The sequence below is a fragment of the Mustela nivalis genome, assembly GCF_964662115.1.
Source record: "Mustela nivalis genome assembly, chromosome: 3".
NCBI classification, from domain to species: domain Eukaryota; kingdom Metazoa; phylum Chordata; class Mammalia; order Carnivora; family Mustelidae; genus Mustela; species Mustela nivalis.
Window position 1 is genome coordinate 95,937,933 of NC_139022.1, and position 18,071 is coordinate 95,956,003.

The following is an 18,071-nucleotide window of genomic DNA, read 5'->3' on the forward strand; positions in this document are numbered from 1 at the left end:
GAAGGTAGAAGGTCACCTGGTAGCCTGGGGCACCTGGGTAACTCTGTCCATTAAGCATCTGCTTCTTGATTTCAGCTCAGGTCATGATCTCAGGGTCCTGGGATGGAACCCTGCAATGGGCTCCCTGCTCAGGCTCAACAGGGGAATCTGCTTCTCCCTCTCCCTTTGCCCCTTCCCCTGCTTGTGCTTTCTCTGTCTCTCTCTCTCAAATGAATAAATAAAAATCTTTTTTTTTTTTTTTTAAAGATTTTATTTGACAGAGACAGCGAGAGAGGGAACTCAAGCAAGGGGAATGAGAGGGAGAATCAGGTTCCCTGCTGAGCAGGGAGCCCAACGCCAGACTTGATCCCAGGACCCCAGGATCATGACCGGAGCCAAAGGCAGATGCCCAACAATTTAGCCATCCAGTTGCCCCAATAAATAAAAATCTTTAAAAAAAAAAAAAAGTTAACAGTAGCCTGGAAACTAAAAATAAAAGGAAAACATAGCACAAAGTCAGAAATGGGGGTGTGTGTACTAAGTGGGAATGGGACTGTGCAGACTGGGAAGGGAGAAGAGGGGCGATCTCTGGGGAGTCAGAAGCCTCCATCACCCAATTCGCCATTTTGCCAAAAGTTGGATTTGCCCATTTAGACATTTAGCACTGAGAATTAAACAAACCAATATCTATTACTGGCTACTGTGAGCATAGCACTCGTTTGGCACTGTAAGAGATGAAAGACCTATCATTCAGCTCAGGTCTTCTGGGAACTTAGAATTTAGTTGCAAATGGAAGTGTAACATGATCATATAACAATTTTATAAAAACACCATGCAAAATATCAATATTTTATGATTAAGTGCCAAATGTAAAAATGTCATGTTAAATGTTAAAAGGTCAAAGAAGTCTTTATAAAGGAGATACAGTTTAAACTGTAAGAGTCCCTGTCACGTAGTAAGTGCTAAATGTTTGTTTGTGTGAATGAGTAAGTAGATGAGTATTAAAAGGTACATGGTATAAGCTCAGAGCAACATGAAAATTATTTTAAGAATAATAAATATGTATATTATTATTATTATAAATGTATTGTTTGTGTGTATATATATGTGTGTGTGTGTGTATATATATTTCATAGGGAGAAAGTTCATATTGCTGCTTCCTGAAATGAGTGGGTAGAATGTAAATAAATGGTTGGAGATCTGAAGTGACAGAGACCATCAATTTTCCATTCTTCAGGATTTCAGACAAGGATGTAGTTCTGAGTAAAACACTGGGATCTCCTAAGTGTACAGGCTATCTATCTTTAGGAAAGGTCCAGATAAGCTTCTGGACGGTGTTCACTTATTTCAGAAGTAGTTTAGAAACCCCTTGACTCCAGGGATAGCACCAAGGACGGTGGTCCTCTGGTCTACAGTTCTTTTCTGCAGCTGATAATGTTCTTGAGCAGCCACTGCTTCTTCATCCCCAGTTGGGCTGGTTCAGAGAAGTATCTAATCGAGGATCTGGTGGGAGAGTAGCATCAGGGAGAGAAGTGGTGTGGGACCGGAGGGGACGAGGGGGACATGGGAGCACGGGGAGGTAGTGAAGAGAAACGCACTCCACGGAGAAGCAAGCCCACTTCCACAGGGACACAGGCAAAAGCAGCCTACACACTGACACCACAGGAAAGTGATGCTTGAAGGGTGGGTGACTGACTTGTCGTATAACGATAGTGGTGATGATGAAAATGATGACGGCTTCTTGGGGCTCTTCAGGGCTCCATGTTCTTCAGTGTAGCCCTATTTCCTCTCTTCCTCTACCCTCTTCCAAACTGTGCCCCATCAGTCCTGCTGGAAATTCGTGATGCAGCTGAGCCAGTCAGCTAAACAACCTTTCCTTAAGATGACATGGAGGCCTATAAAATAGCAGGGTACGGTAGAAATAAAATGCAAGCCACGTTTGTAATATTAACTTTTCTGGGGATGCCTGGGTGGCTCAGTCAGTTAAACGGCTGCCTTCTGCTCAGGTCATGATCCTAGGGTCCTGGGATCGAGTTCTGCATTGGGCTCCATGCTCTGCGGGAAGCCTGCTTCTGTCTCATCCTCTGCCTGCCACTCTTCCCGCTTGTGCTCTCTCTCTGTCAAATAAATATATAAAATCTAAAAAAAAAAAAAAAAAAGAAAAAGAAAAAGAAGAAGAAGAAGAAGAAAGAAAGAAAGAAAAAGAAAAGTCTTTATAAAAGCACTAATCCATTCATGATGGCTCCACTTTCATGACCTAATCGGCTCCCAAAGACCCCCACCTCTAAATGCCATCATACTGGGGATTAGGTTTCAACACATGAATTTGGGGCAAAAACAAACATTCATCTACAATGAACACTGTGGAAAATATTATAAAAGAAACTTGAATTATTTAAGCCGGTATTAATTAAAATTATAATTGAAACTACACACCATGCATCTTAATGGAAAGTTCTAAATAAAGAAGTTGTTGACCTAAGTACTTTAAGAATGTGAAATGCTGGTTAGTTTTAGCCTTTAAGTAGATTTTAAAATAACAAGATTCAAAAAAATTTTGTGCCAATTTCCATAAATTTAAGTTTAATCTAGACTTAGATGCCATATTGGCATTATAAAGTTGAACTTGCTTACTAAGGGGGAGAGAGAAAATATTGAAAGTTTTGTTTTAAAATCTCCAAGGACTTTTGGCTTCATGATATTATATTTGTTACAAAAAACTACAGGATTTAGCAAGTTTGTGGTAGAGAACTATATTTGTTCACTTAAAGTTATACCCATGTTTATTTTGAGAGATTAACTTTTCCCATGAGTATTATGAATAATTAGCCTACTAACTGATTTCTTTAGCCTAGTTTTAATTAACTCAACCAGAAAAAAAGACTATGTGTATTCTTCTATAATCAGAAACAAACCTAATGGCATTTTTTAGTAATATAGATAAGTGACTTCAATACATTTCTTTAAAACCAGTGCATGATCTCAGTTTTCCATAATAGCATTTTATGTACATTATTGGGTCTTAATGCTTGCAACAACACTGTTGTTGTTTTGTTGTATTTTTTTTAAGGATTTTATTTATCAGAGAGAGAGAAGGCGCACAATCGGAAAGTGAAAGGGGGAAGCAGATACCCAGCTGAGCAGAGAGCCCAACATGGGACTCGATCCTAGGACCCTGGGATCATGACCTGAACCAAAGGCAGATGCTTAACCAACTGAGCCAACCAGGAGCCCCCACTGTGAGTATTTTTTTTAAAGATTTTATTTATTTATTTGAGAGAGAGAGAGAGACAGAGAGAGAGAGCATAAGAGGGGAGGTCAGAGGGAGCAGCAGACTCCCCATGGAGCTGGGAGCCCAATATGGGACTCAATCCCAGGACTCCAGAACCACGACCTGAGCTGAAGGCAATCGCTTAACCAACTGAGCCACCTAGGCGCCCCCACTGTGAGTATTTTTGATCTTCATTTGTAACTGTGGTTAAATGATTTGCTCAATATCATAAATGTACTAGATATGTGCTTGAGCTGGGACCTAAACTCAAGGCTGCCTGATGTCCAAGTCCCTGAGCACTGCTTGTGCTGCCCCTGTACAGCTCTCTCTGTCCTAATTTGAGCACATTGCAGGAAGAGCTCTGGTTTTGCCAGAATGAAATGTAGAGCTACCTACAATTTTCTGTGAGTTTTCCTCTGTTTTATAGCACAATCAAAATATCATTAAAATCTGAAATTCTCAAGTAGATGATTTCTTGTTTATATGGGAAAATTTCATCGTAAGTTCTTACCAGAAGGTTCTTAGCATGGAATTACACCAAAGAGTGACGGTTAATTGGGTCCTAATGTAACATTATCAGCTTTGGCAGGGAGAGTCATTCAGGGATGTTCATTCTCAAAGTATTCAGGGCAGTTCTTCATTCATTAGCACCTCCTTTGTGCCCTGCTCTGTGCTAGACTGTAGGGACACAGAGTGGACAAAGCAGACAAGGGTCGGGCCCTTAGGAAGTTTACCCTCTAGTGGAAAAGGGTCTTAATTTAGGTTTCTTTAGCAGCAGACCCCGAGACAATTCTAAAGCAAGTAGCTGGTTAAAAAGTGCAGGAAAATGCTAGTAGGAAAGGGGGAAATCACACAGGGAGGGACCAGCAACCCAGCAACTAGTCTTCTTAAACCAGTTAACACAGGTGGCAAGAGCTTAGTTTTAAACGGGAAACTTAGGGAAATGGCATAAAACAGCACACCGCAGAATCATTACATCCAAAGACAATGCAGCTAGTGGGTATAGACCGGCTCCCAAGAGTCACTGGTTGAGGGCTGCTATTGGTTAGGGAGGCCATGAGTAAGCCCCGGAACTTCTGACCTACCCTGAGAGCTAGCAGAGTGGTCTTCTGAATTCTGAAAAAAATACCCTCAAACCAAAATACAGACATAGGCATTTGAAAGTTGAAAGTGAAGCACATTGAAAAGTCTGGGGACTGACAGGATCAGTTAGAGGGAGACAAATAATGAGGACCTAACGAAGTACAATTACAGATAGGGGCAATCGTAAGAAGGAAAAATGAGCTCATTGTATTAAGTGTAACTGGGATGGGGCAGGGAAGTGGCTGCTGCTTGAGGTGGAATATGGACATCAGTAAGGCCTCTGAGCTGAAACCAAGGATAAGAAGCAGCCTGGTGTGGAAGCCCGCTGATCCCAGGGAAGAGGGATGTAGACCTGCACTACAAGAAGTCTAGTGCCCCTCCAGGAACTGCTTGTCATCAGTCGGAGACAAGGGAAGTACAAAACTGAGAGTACTTATAAATGGAACCTTTTAGAATCGGTTACAGCAATTTGACATCGCCCCAGCCTTGAAGCCTGTGATGATGGATTTGTCTCCTTGAACATGGTGTAGACTTGTTTGGGCGTCGTCCAGCTTGCATGGAAATTCATAGTAGAAGAGTGTGAAATATGTGATATTTTAAGGTTAGCTTGTCAACTATTACCGAAAAGTATATAAAAATCTGATATAAGCCTTATTTATTTTTTAAGCCTTATTTATTTTTAAGACTTGCCATTTTCAGTTTAATTTTTAACAAATGTACCTTTAAATTTAGGATAACATTGTTAGTTTAATTATAGAGGTAGAATTTGTATTGTTGACTCTTTCAGCTTTATTGAGATATGATTTATATAATCACCCATTGAGGTGTTTGGTTATACGAATTTGACAAGTGAACACAGTGTGCGACCATCACCATGATCAAGATACAGAGTATTTCTATCACTCCAGAAGTTCTCTCTGTATGCTTTGTAGTCTGTTCCCTCCCCTGAGAAGCACTCCTTTGATTTCTGTCTCTCTACTTACTGCAAGAATGCCTTGTAAGTGGAGTCATGCAGTGTACAACCCTTTGTATCTGGCTTCTTTCCCTCAGTGCAATGCTCTTAAGATTCGTCCGCATGTTGCATGTATCAGTACTACTGTCCTTTTTATGGCTGACTAGTATTCCATCATCATGGGCATGAACATTTGTTCATGAACATTTGCACTGTTCCCAGTTTTGAGTCATAGTAAAGCTGCTATAAACAATCATATGTATTGTGAAACCAGGTATTTTCATTTTTCTTCACAGAATGCCAGGGAGTTGGATCACTGAGCCATATTTATGTTTAACTGTCTAAGAAACTGCTGAGTTATTTTCCAAGACGTCAGTGGCCATCTGCAGCCTGCTGGAGAGCCCCCATCCTTTCCAGCACGCAGTGCGTTGCTAGCTTTTTTAAAAGCTCTCCCAATAGGTGTGTGGTGGTATTTCGTTAAAAAATATGATTTTAATTCATATTTTTCTAATGATTACTAATGTTGAGCATCTTTTCATGTACCTAGTTGCCATCCATGTCTCTTCTTTGGTGACATGTCTGTTCAAATTTTTGTCCCCCCCTTTTTTTTTAAAGATTTTATTTATTTATTTGACAGAGATCGCAAGTGGGCAGAGAGGCAGGCAGGGAGAGAAGGGGAAATAGGCTGCCCACAGAGCAGAGAGCCCAATGTGGGGCTCGATCCCAGGACCCTGAGATCATGACCTGAGCCGAAGGCAGAGGTTTCAACCAACTGAGTCACCCAAGTGCCCCAAATTTTTGCCCTTCTTAAAATGGGATTGTTTTCTCTTACCAAGTTTTGAGGATTCTCTGTATTCTAGATACAAGTCCTTTATCAGATATGTTTTACAAATATTTTCTCCCTATCTGTAGTTTGTGCTTCCATCATCTTTCAAGCACTTCTTAAAGAGCAAAAGTTTTAATTATGACAAAATATAATCACAGGGGCCATAAGTGATTGAAGAAATAAGTTTTTAGGGGTGCCTGGGTGGCTCAGTGGGTTAAAGCCTGTGCCTTCGACTCGGGTCATAATCCAAGGGTCATGGGATTGAGCCCTGCATTGGGCTCTCTGCTCAGCAGGGAGCTTGCTTCCCCTTTCTCTCTCTGCCTGCCTCTCTGCCTACTTGTGATCTCTGTCTGTCAAATAAATAACTTAAATTTAAAAAAGGAATAAGTTTTTAATTTTAATTAAATTTATGTAGCTGCATATGACTAGGGGCTACCACAATGGAGAGTACAGTATATTAATGCCTACAAGTACTTTGAGTGAACAATGTATACATTTTTTATGATTTTTTTATTCTATGTTTGTTTTGATTAAGATTTTATTTATTTATTTGAGAGAGAGCATGAGTCAGTTGGGGGGTGGGGAGTTTCAGCAGAGGGAGAAGCAGGCTCCTGGCATGGGGCTCAACCCCAGGATCCTGGGATCATGACCTGAGCCAAGGGCAGACACTTAACCAACTGAGCCACCCAGGCGTCCCTGTTTCGATTATTGATATGTAACATTATGGCTACTGATCTAATAATAAAAACTGGGGCTGGCATTCTGTAAACTTTTTATTTTTCTGTTATTGATTTTTATCATATTTTATTAATGTATCAGTCCATGACGTTTTGGAAATTTTAAAACTTGGTCCTCTGCCACAGGTAGTCTGAGAAGCATGGCAGCCCAATTTCCCTGACAGGGCTATTTTTTTCTTTTTCTTTTTCTTTTTTAAAGATTTTATTTATTTATTTGACAGACAGAGATCACAAGTAGGCAGAGCAGCAGGCAGAGAGAGAGGAGGAAGCAGGCTCCCTCTGGAGCGGAGAGCCCGATGCGGGACTCGATCCCAGGACCCCGGGATCATGACCTGAGCTGAAGGCAGAGGCTTAAACCCACTGAGCCACCCAGGTGCCCCGACAGGGCTATTTCTTATTGTAAATCCACTAACCAGCATTCTGGAGAGGGAACTGACTGGTGGAGGGAAGGACTGGAGAACTACTGTCGATAATGGAATCAGGGAAAGCCTCTCTGAAATGGTGACCTTTGAACTGGAGAAAAACACTCCAAATGGAGGGACAGAACGGCAGAGTTTTGCAAGGCTAGGAGAGGGTGTGGCATGTTTATGGAACAGAAAGGAGAGCAGTGTGGCTGGATGTGAGGGTTGAGAAAGGTGGTGGGTGATGAGCTGCAGGAGAAGCCAGTGGCCAGGTTTTGCAGTCACAGAGACCTCTTCTATACAGTACAGATAAGAGTTTATGAACTCCAAAAAAAAAAAAAAAGAGTTTATGAACTCCATACTTGAATAAGGGCCTTATTCAAAACGTACTTGAAGAAACACCCAAATGTTATCTTACACTTGGTTTTAGTTAGATAGCAAGAATTTTCTCTATGTTCAAAGCCTGGAAAGTGGACTCAACAATAGTAACTCTCCTAACAAGTTAGGAAATGGAGTTTTCCTGCCACAGATTAAGGCACCAGGGCCCAGAAAGTTCTTTAACTTGCTTTAATCACAAAGCGAATGAGAAACAAGTTCAAACTCCTATCCTTTCCACTCTGTTTGACTGCCTTTCTTCAAAATGAGCCCCACATAGCCCTTTTACACACATGAAATTGTCTATATTTTAATTTGGTTTTTTGGTAATGTTATAAATGGGTGCAGAAATGTAACAATTATAGAGACTTTGCATTTATTTTGAGAGTATGTCCTCTGTGTTAATTTCTTGAAGCTGCTGTGACAGATTAGCACAAACTTGGCTGAAAATACAGAAATTGTTCTCCCACGCCTCTGGAGATCAGAAGTTCAAAATCAATCAAGCAACGAATGTGTTATGCTCCCTCTGAAGTCCCCAGGGGACAATCTGTTTCTTGCCTCTTGCAGTTTCTAGTGGCTACAAGGGTGCCTGGTTTGAGGCTGTATCATCCAGTCTCTGGTCACATGATTTCCCCTTCTCTTTGTGTGGCTCTTTTAAGGACATTTGTCATTGGATTTGGGGCCCACTCAGATAATCTAGGATGATTTCGACTCGAAATCCTTAATTTAATTTCATATGCAAAAATCCATTTTCCAAATAAGGTCACTTCCACAGGTTCTGAGGATTAGGGTGTTTATGCATCTTTTGGGGGACCACCATCAAGCCCACTGCACCCTCCCTGCACTTCAGCCTGGAAACTCTAGGCAGTCAGCGGGAGACCCATCAGACTCAGCTCATCTGTTTCTCTTCTTCCAGGAATCACTACCTGCGATCTGAAAAACCAGTGTTTCAGATATTTTGCCCAATTTTCTAGTTGTTTACACAATAGGCAAATCCAGTTCCTATGACTCCACCTTGGCCAGAAGCAGAAGTTGCACCCAAGAGTGTTAAGTTCATTGAGTGTGGAGGACTTGCTCATCCCTGCATCATCAGAGCCTATAGAAATGACTGGAATATGGTGATCCTTCCACAGAAATCGATGAATCAAGGAGCAAATGCGTGAGAAGGAAACTAATCTAAATCGTTCTGCCTCAGTCCTCTGGGCAAGCTTGAGCCATCTTTCCTTAGCTGAGGATGTGCTAGTATGAGTCACTTTATTTGTCAATCCACTAAGCCTTCTCACTTCAGCTTTCATGGCTAATGCAAAAAAAAAACAACAACACCGGGAAATTAAGAGATTTACCTATGGAGCACATCTTGCATAATGATTTATAAGAAGTAGGTTTGCTCATGTTTTAAATAAACAGAACACAGGGAATTTGGGTGAAAGGGGCTGATGTGAGAAAGATAAGTGAGTGGCAATATTGCCATAGGGAATTGAGGCCAGACGATGTGTTTAATGGAAAATAAATGATAAGGCAGTGAGAAAATACGAGAAGCAAGAGCTAAGAAAGAAGCTTACCTAGTGAAGAATATATGTCATAAGTTATATCAGTCAATATCACAACAAATTATGGTCATATATGAAGAAAAATGGTTTCTGCTTTCATTTGCACATGCACAAACAAAGTTAAAAAGAAAATACCACCATTTTCAATAGCATGTAGGGAGGTACCTGCTGTATGGCTCTGTGATTCACCCAAAAATCAAATTATTTAGAGTATAGAGCTTTGTTAGTTTGTTTTGAATTTACCACATCATATTTTTAATGACAAATATAAAATAATAGACCTTTGTTATAGTAAGACTAAAAACACAATGGTGGATGGAGTTAGAAATCTACTACTCTAACTGCAGTCCCCTGAGATATCCAGTATTAACAGTTTAGTGGGTATCTTTCTGCATCTTCCTTGCTGTTCCTTAGAACATATATAAATATATTTACATAAACAGTGGGTGGTTTTTGGTTTTATAAAAATGTGAACAAATGAAATATAAACTTTTTTTTCCCATTTAACCATAGATTAGAGACCTCCTACCAGATGAATAGAGAGATTTCCCTCACATCTTTTAATCTAGAGTGTGAATTTACTATCATTTATCCACCTCTTCCTCAAATGATGTATATTCTGATATATATTTTTTTTTTTTCCACCACAGATAATACTGCACTGAACACCCTTGTGATGGCAGACTGTTTTAATTTCATTTTCCTGGGTCTCTTGAGCCTTGAAATCTAACCTTTCAAATGCCACTTGCTTCCCCTTACCCTCCCTGTCATTTGGAGAATGAAGCTAGCCGCCGATGAGCCAGGAAAGCCGATAATCACTCCATATAGCACATGGCCAGCAGCTTCCTGCTACAGTATTTACGTCCTATTCCATTGAGATGGCACTCTCCGCTCACATGACCCAAATGCAGCTCTCACTCCACCAAGAACACAGCTGAATCCAACTGCATTGGCAGCTTTGCACATGCTCCGTCTGGCCCTGTGAATCCTCACTCACCCATTGAGATTTCTTTTAGTTTAAAGCAACATCCCAGCTGCTGAAGCTCCGTGACCTCCAGTGTTTTCCTGGCTCTAATGCAAGGCAGGTGGCCCCTGCAAATGGCGTTTTTTTAGAGTTTGAGCTTTTTTGTTTATTTGTTGGGGGTCGGAAGGCGTATGGTAATTACCCACAAGCATAGCTGATGAATGGAGCCATAAGAAGTAACTCTTCTTTCTGGCAGGTATTACAGGAAGAACATTTACCTATTGCCTTGACAACAACCTGCAGCTCTAATGCACATGTAATTCACAAACAGAGGTCTTGGCGAGTGATGCTGTATCTGACTGATACGTTGACTGTAACGTGAGGTGGTGCTTTTTCCCTCTCTAGAAACCTGGATGCTTTTTGTCATTCTGATGGTAAATGATGAGACAGGCAACCATGGATTTCAGCACTCCGTCTGTGTTTGATCAGCAAAAAGGTAAAAACGCTGCTTTCATACATCCTTTGGTTCTTCGCATCTTTAGTTCAGTAGTTGAGATTTTGCAATTCTAAGGGGAAAGAGGGGTGTGTGTGTGTGTGTGTGTGTGTGTGTGTGTGTGTGTGTGTGTGTGTAAAGAGGATTTCACACAGAAAAACCTGTTCTAAATGCCCACTTCTTATTCAATAAGCATTTGGAAGGGAAAAGTAAGCTTATGGTCTGTTTGTCTTGTTAAAATATTCCGATCTACAAATTTTAAAAATTGGGTTTCAAGCACACCAGCTATTTCAGATAGGATCATCTTTATTCTCATTTGATTTTTTTCAAATCTTCTCAAAAAATGTTATAGTAAGTTATATAAAAAGAATAAATCACATATCTCTTTTCAGTCTATTAACCCAGCATCCCATTTGCTCCAGTTTCAGAGATACTTCTTGATTCCCTTTTAGGAATAGATGTTACCTAGATTTACATTATAGTTGATATGTTATCTCATCCGGGGTTGTGGTATGACTTACCACTATGTTATTATTTGCAATGACAGGATATATCTTTATTACTCATAATTTGCAGAGTGGAGGTCATTTTCCACATGAAAAGATTGCTGTGGAATCAATCCATCTTCATGAAAAGCATGTATTCAGCCATACAGTTTATATGTATCCATTTTGCTTATGAAGTGTTTACATATATGTATACATAATACCTTTGTACAATTATGCATCTTTTCTATGTATGTACAGGAAATTTCCACTCTGCAAATGTCATAGATTTTTTTTAGAATATTTAAAAAAAATATGTGATACACTTTCAGCCACCTGTGAGTATTCTTCAGGATCCTAAAGTTCTTTGGTCATTTCCTTGATTTGGCTACCACATGAAAATGGTGATTGGTGAAAGCCTCATTCAGAAAATTCATTGCTTTTTTCTTTTTCCCTTTTCCTGCTTTAGGCCATACTGTGTTTACTATCCTTCAAACTACATATGGTTTCATGGGTGAATTATTGTAGTTTGGTGCTTTCTCAAATATTAGTTTTACATTTACATCTCTGAGTAACTGTATGTACAGGTGTCCACACACATATACACACACAGAGATTGATCTCCACTTCTGAACTCATTTTGAATTGTGTGTGTGTGTGTGTGTGTGTGTGTGCACCTTCAGAATGTGCTGTTTCACACTGCATTGGTTGAGGAACGCCATAGAGAAAGTGACTGTTACAGCTGTGCCCACAGACATCCCCTCCCCTGTGTCCGTCTTATATCCCTGAAGACAATCAGCAAAAGTGAAAATATGCCTAAATCCAAAGACCTAATACTGGCTTTAAAAATGACATTGCTGAGCTATGCAATGCAAAGAGGAGCACAGTGGGTTTATTTTGTAAGGTGAATTTGAGGAAATTGGGACTGACTGAAGAGCTGGCCCTTCATGATGAATTCATCTGTTCCAAGGTTGTGACTCCTTACAGGACTGAGCCCCAAACAAAGTTAACTAGTTAACATATTAAACTGTAGCATTCGTTTTCTTTTAGCACCTTTCATGTGAGCTATTCACTGCATTTCCTCCACCCTAGTTGTGACTCTCCCTCATTGAAGTTAACCTTCTCCCTGCCAACTCTATCTCCAGTTCTCAATCCTTTCTTTCTAGGGGTGATATGGTCCAGTGGAAATAGCATAAGTTGGAATGGTAGGTTGACTTCTTAGCTGTGTGACCTTTGCCAATTACCTAACCTCTCTGGGTCTTATTTTCCTCAGCAATAAAATGGAGGCAGTAATGCTGGCCTAGCAGGGTTGTTGTGAGAATGTAACATAATTTGTAAAAAGCACCAGTCCCATTGCCTAATGTGCCATAGAAACCTTTAAATTGTGGTGCTTTTGTTATTATTGTTGCTATTATAATTACTACTACCTTGGACTGTGAGTACCTCAAATGTGAAAGGCTCTTCACTTCTCTATCTCCAGCTTGAATTTAGCAGTTCTCAGAACAAATGCTTAAAAGCATGCAAGGCCATAATGGTTTAGACCATCAAATAGATTTTAAATACCAATATTGTGTAGCTGGGCAAACCACAACAAAGTGACCGTCTCTCTAAAAGTTGAATGTTGGCTTTATTTGAGGGCTTTCCGTGAATTCTGAAGATTTAGAAAAATAAAAATTCTAGTAGATGCAGATGTTGAGGAAAGATGGGCTATCTGGAAGGATCTTAGACGTCATGTAATCCATTGGTTCTCAATTGTAGCCGCACATAAGAATCACATGAATAGGTTTTGAAAATGCTGATGCCTGGATCTCCAGTTTAATTGGTGTGGGGTGTGGCCTAACAAAAGCTCCCCAGGAAGATCTCTGTACAATGAAGATTGAAAATCATTCATCCAACCCATCCCCCTAACTTCACCGATGGGAAGAATGAAGCACAGAGAGATTAAAAGTCAGGCCCTGTTTGTATTAAGACATGCAGCTAATCAGTAATAGAGGGGACTGAGACCCAGGTGTTCACTCTCCAGACAACAGAACAATAAGAAATTTCTCTTCATGGGTGGTCTACTATGGGGTGGTGGTAGGGCTCAGGCTGCTCTGGTTTATGGGTTCCCAGAGAACGGTTAGCACTGTACACTTGAAAAATATGACACAGAATGACCATCCGGGCTCAAATGATGTGGATATGCTAAATCTGAATCCCTCCAATGGCATTTTTCTCTATTTTCTATATTTCTCTTTGGTAGAATGAGTCATCCTTATGCTAGGGGCACGGGGATGGAGGGCAACTGCTCATGTCCTGTCTCAGTTTTCTTCCCATTTGCATGCACCTGGGCAAACTGATCTCTGTGTCTGAAAAATGTGCAGGGACAGAGCTGCTGGGAGGTTTGAAGATCTAGTTTTCTGACTGGCCAAAAGAATTAGAGCCGTGTTTCTGGCTTGCTTTGTGAAATTGTGACGCAGGAAGCCTGGGTCTTCAGAGCTCTCCACTCCTGCTTTGTGCTTCTTGCTCTCACCATAGCAACATCACTTTTGGTCCCACGTGCTCCTTCTGGCTGTCTTCCCTCTCAGAGCCCACATGCAGGAAAGGACCTGTAGTAAAATCATTTACTACAGAACACAAAGGTTCTTCCTGCAGTGGAGATGTTATATAACTGAAGAGATTTACGTTGTAAGCTTTGTCTCTAATTGTGGAAAGAAAAGGTTTGTGATGCCTGAAGGAGGAACCCAAGGCCTCAGAGAGAGAACAGGAGCTGGACAACTGGTCCCAAGGGTCTTGCCTATACCCAGCCCTGAGCAGGGCCTGGGAAGTTAAGCATTTGATGAGCAGTGTGTCTGTGGGCACCTGAGGGGGCTGGGGGCCACCCCACAGGCTTTTCACTGGTAAGGGTGCTGAGACAATGGGAGGAGGGCCAGGCGCTCTGGTGCAGATTCAATTCCTGCAGTAGAATCCTAGAGCTACCTGGCAAGTACCATAGGATGGGTTGCTTAAAACAACAGAAAGGCAGTCTCCTACTTCTAGAGGCCAGAAGTACGAAATCAAAATGTCAGCTTGCTCCTTCTGGAATCTTCCTTGCCTTTTCCCTCTGCAGGTAATTTACCTCGAATACATTTGATAAGAACAAAGGTTTACTGAGCACTTACCAGACCCAGGCTCTGTGCCACATGCACGTATACTGGCTCATTTAACCCTCATATCTGCCCCACTATTATTTTCCCCCCATTTACCAAGGAGGGAATTTTTTATTATTATTATTTTTAATTTATTTATTTGACAGACAGAGATCACAAGTAGGCAGAGAGGCAGGCAGAGAGAGAGGGGCAAGCAGGCTCCCTGCTGAGCAGAGAGCCTGATGTGGGCGCAATCCCAGGACCCTGGGATCATGACCTGAGCCAAAGGCAGAGGCTTTAACCCACTGAGCCACCCAGGTGCCCCAAGGAGGGAATTTTTCCAAAAGTTATGACTGACCCAAGGTTACAACAGACAAAATGGCAATGCTGAGATTCAAGCATAAATCGTCTGGACTTCAAAACCCATGTTGGATCTAGACAGTACTCTTCCTTCATCAACCCTACATTTTAAGGAAGAAGTAGAGATTAATGAAAATTCAAATTAATGAGGCGGTATTTTCATAATCAAGCTGTTCTTCCGTTGTGTTGTGGATTTTTGAAGCTCCCACACACAGATGTGACAGTTTTCATTTCCAACTTTTCATCCAAAATGGGAATGCTAAACAAAAAGAATTTAGAGTATACAGATTTGCACTTTGCTGAAAAAGCAAAAGTGAAAACTCTGGGTGACATCCAGATACCCCCACAGGAAGAGTAAGCAAATTTCCAATGAGTTTTGGGAAGAGAGCAGAGCAAAGTCAGGCAAAGGAGACAAGACAGAGAGGGAATGATATGGGCTCACATGATGACTTTAGGCTTAAAAACCTTGATTGGGTGCCTAGAGTGAAACCCAGAAACACTGAGGAGAATGCTGTGATTAATTTTCAGACTGATAAAGGAAGATAGGCCGGTAAATCATCAATCCATAGGTTTAGAAGCAGAATATCTTGGCCTCTGGAAAATGCTTAACCTTCTCCCTCTCTTGGTGAAGGAAGAGGAGCAGAGGGAAAATAAGAGATGAGTGAATTCTTTCTCCAGTGTTGTTGCCCACTGGAGACCAAGTTTCATCAAACAGGCTTGCTGGAAGCCTGCCCTTCGCCCTGCTGTCCCTTTGGCACAAGAACCTCCTTCCCATCAACCAACTCCTAGGAGAAGTTGTAATAGTCCAGTCCTCTCCTGGCACCTCTTCGGAGCCTAGCTGAAAGGAAGCCCTTGACTAGTCTTATCCACACAATTACCATTCACAACCTTAGAGAGCCATGAAAAATGCAAGCGATTCCGCGGGTTGGGAATTAGAAATACGGTGTCATTGTCACTGTTCTCCTCTAGAGGACAGCCCTACCTGGGGAATGGGCCCTCTTACCCTGTGATGCATCCCAAGGCCGATCCAGGAATGGTAGCCCGAGGGAATGGAGGTAACTTAACTGGGTCCCGTGTGTCTCCTGCATTAACCCTGACATTATGTCCCACATCGTAGCCAAATCAACTCCAGAAGGCAAATCCTCTATTCAGCCCCTTGTTCAGAAGTCAGCTGGGGCCCCACACTGAGCTTTTCTTACCATCTCTATTCATTAACTCCACATTTCTGTAACAATTATTAAGCAACTATGTTGAGTAACTGATACTCACATATTTTTCTCCTTGATCCAACCATTTGGATGCAAGGATATTTTAATGGAGTGTGAAAGAGAAATGACTCATGTAGCTATGATTATTACCAAACACATATGAAACAAACATCTGACCTGTCCCCAAATATGAGACAAGGTGAGAAGATGAGGGTCTGGATGCACATCTGGATGCATTTGCAGAAAGACCACATCCAATTAGGAGTCACGCTTAACACTTCTATCAGGAAGGCTGCCAGTCAGTCAGTGTGAAGTGTTGGGTGATTCTGAGAATCCATCTATAGAAGGAGGCTGATCTCAGCTCTTCTGATTTATCTCCTAAAATCATGGTGGTTTAACCTAAAACTTACCAGCTTCCAACTAATAGATAGATTTGTGTGCTTAATAAGGACCCTTAGTTTGTTTTCTCTTTGTGAAACTTCAAAATGTTACTTGCTCATCAATGATCTGCTTTTATTGGGTCTATTGGGGAGGAGGAAAAGGGAAGACTGTCCTTTTACACAGGAGGTATTTCTACTTCAGAATGCACCTCAGAATTTTGAAATATACATGTACAATATTTAATAACATCCTAATCCTTTCTTAACTTTTTGTTTAAAAATAATTTCAAGCTTAAGGAAATGTTGTAAAAATAGTATTAAGAACACTTGACTGTCTTTTACACAGATTCACCTCACATTAACATTTTGACCAATTGGCTTTATTGTTGGCTTTCTTTATCTCTCTCTGCCCCCCATCTCCCAGTCTCTGCCTCTCTCTGCCTCTATGTATATATATGCATGTGTGTCCATATACTTTAATCTGTCTGCATTCCAATTTTGTCTAGTGAGCCAGTCATGTCTTTCATATTGTTTCCTCCAGTACTTGATCCCATCTAGGATTAAGTATTACATTTAGTTGTCATGTGTCTTATGTTTCCTTTCTTTTGGAACACTTCTGCATACTTCCTTTGTCTTTTATGACATTGACATTTTGAAATTACAGTCTCTCTCTCTCTCTTTCTTTTCATAGTGATTTCCTCTTTCTGGGTTTGTCTGACACTCCCTCATGACTAGATTTAGACTATGCCTTTCCAGCCAAAGTGCCACAGGGTGATGTCTCCATCTCAGGTTATCACAACATCATTTAAATCTTTTTAAATGGTAATTGGAAGTGACAGGTGTTGTACTTCTACATATCAAGAAGTTCATAGTGGTTTTTTTTTAATATACTAGGATTTTTTTTTTCTGTTCTAAAATTAACACCACCTTCTTCAAAATAGTCAAGCAATACAAAAAGGATTTCAGCATAAAAAGTGTTGTATTCTAGGGGTCGCTGGATGGCTCAGTGGGTTAAAGTCTCTGCCTTCAGCTCAGATCATGGTCCCAGGGTCCTGGGATCAAGCCCCACATTGGGCTTTCTGCTCCGCAGGGAGCCTGCTTCCTCCCCTTCTCTGCCTGCCTCTCTGCCTACTGTGATCTCTGTCTCAAATAAATAAATAAAATCTTTTTTTTTTTTAAGTGTTGTATTCTAGCAATACAAGTGTTGTATAGCTTGCAAATGGCTCTGTTCTTCAGTCTGTAAGCCCGGCCTGTCCTCAGCTTCTCACCCACCAAGATGGACTCATAGTAATTCACCCTTCCTGCTAGGGCTGGGAAGTAGCTTTCAATGGGAGATAAAGAAAATCAGGCCAAGCATATTAATCACCATCATTAATCAGAAGAAGAGCAGTAATTGGTATATTAAGCAGCTCCCATGTGCTAGGTGGTGTGCTTAAATCTTTACTCCTGTTAATGTCACATGAGGGGCTTGATTCCAGGACCCTGGGATCACGACCTTGGCTAAAGGCAGACGCCTAATGACTGAGCCACCTAGGCACCCCAAGAAACCAGTTTCTTTTCTTTTTTTTTTTTTTTTAAGATTTTATTTATTTATTTGACAGACAGAGATCACAAGTAGGCAGAGAGGCAGGCAGAGAGAGAGAGAGAAGAGGAAGCAGGCTCCCTGCCCCGATCGATTCGGGGCTCGATCCCAGGACCCTGGGATCATGACCTGAGCTGAAGGCAGAGGCTTTAACCCACTGAGCCACCCAGGTGCCCCAAGTGCCCCAAGAAACCAGTTTCTTCATCATAGTCCTACTCAGCACATTTGTTCTGGGCAGCACACTGTTGATGTTTCTCCAAAAGACAGTTTAGGGAGCCCAGCTCTGTAAATAAGGTCACACATAAACAGCATTTGATA

At 41.2% G+C, this 18,071-nt stretch overlaps 1 protein-coding gene across 11 annotated transcripts in view; it reads left to right on the plus strand.

Annotated features, from left to right (window-relative positions):
• Positions 1 to 18,071, plus strand: part of ANKRD55 (ankyrin repeat domain 55) — a 290,232-nt gene that overhangs the window by 191,496 nt on the left and 80,665 nt on the right. For 3 of the 11 annotated variants that reach the window (XM_082725966.1, XM_082725964.1, XM_082725967.1), the window contains 3 exons: positions 3,050 to 3,218; positions 10,395 to 10,454; positions 10,544 to 10,634. The exons of 2 other annotated variants lie outside the window; for them this stretch is intronic. In XM_082725966.1, coding sequence (XP_082582092.1) covers positions 10,577 to 10,634 — 58 coding nt within the window. In that variant the 5' untranslated portion in view covers positions 3,050 to 3,218; positions 10,395 to 10,454; positions 10,544 to 10,576. Of the gene's footprint in view, positions 1 to 3,049; positions 3,219 to 3,289; positions 3,425 to 5,581; positions 5,745 to 10,394; positions 10,455 to 10,543; positions 10,635 to 18,071 lie in introns of those variants that run through there. 6 more of the 11 variants (XM_082725965.1, XM_082725970.1, XM_082725968.1 and 3 more) reach the window with 6 other exon arrangements.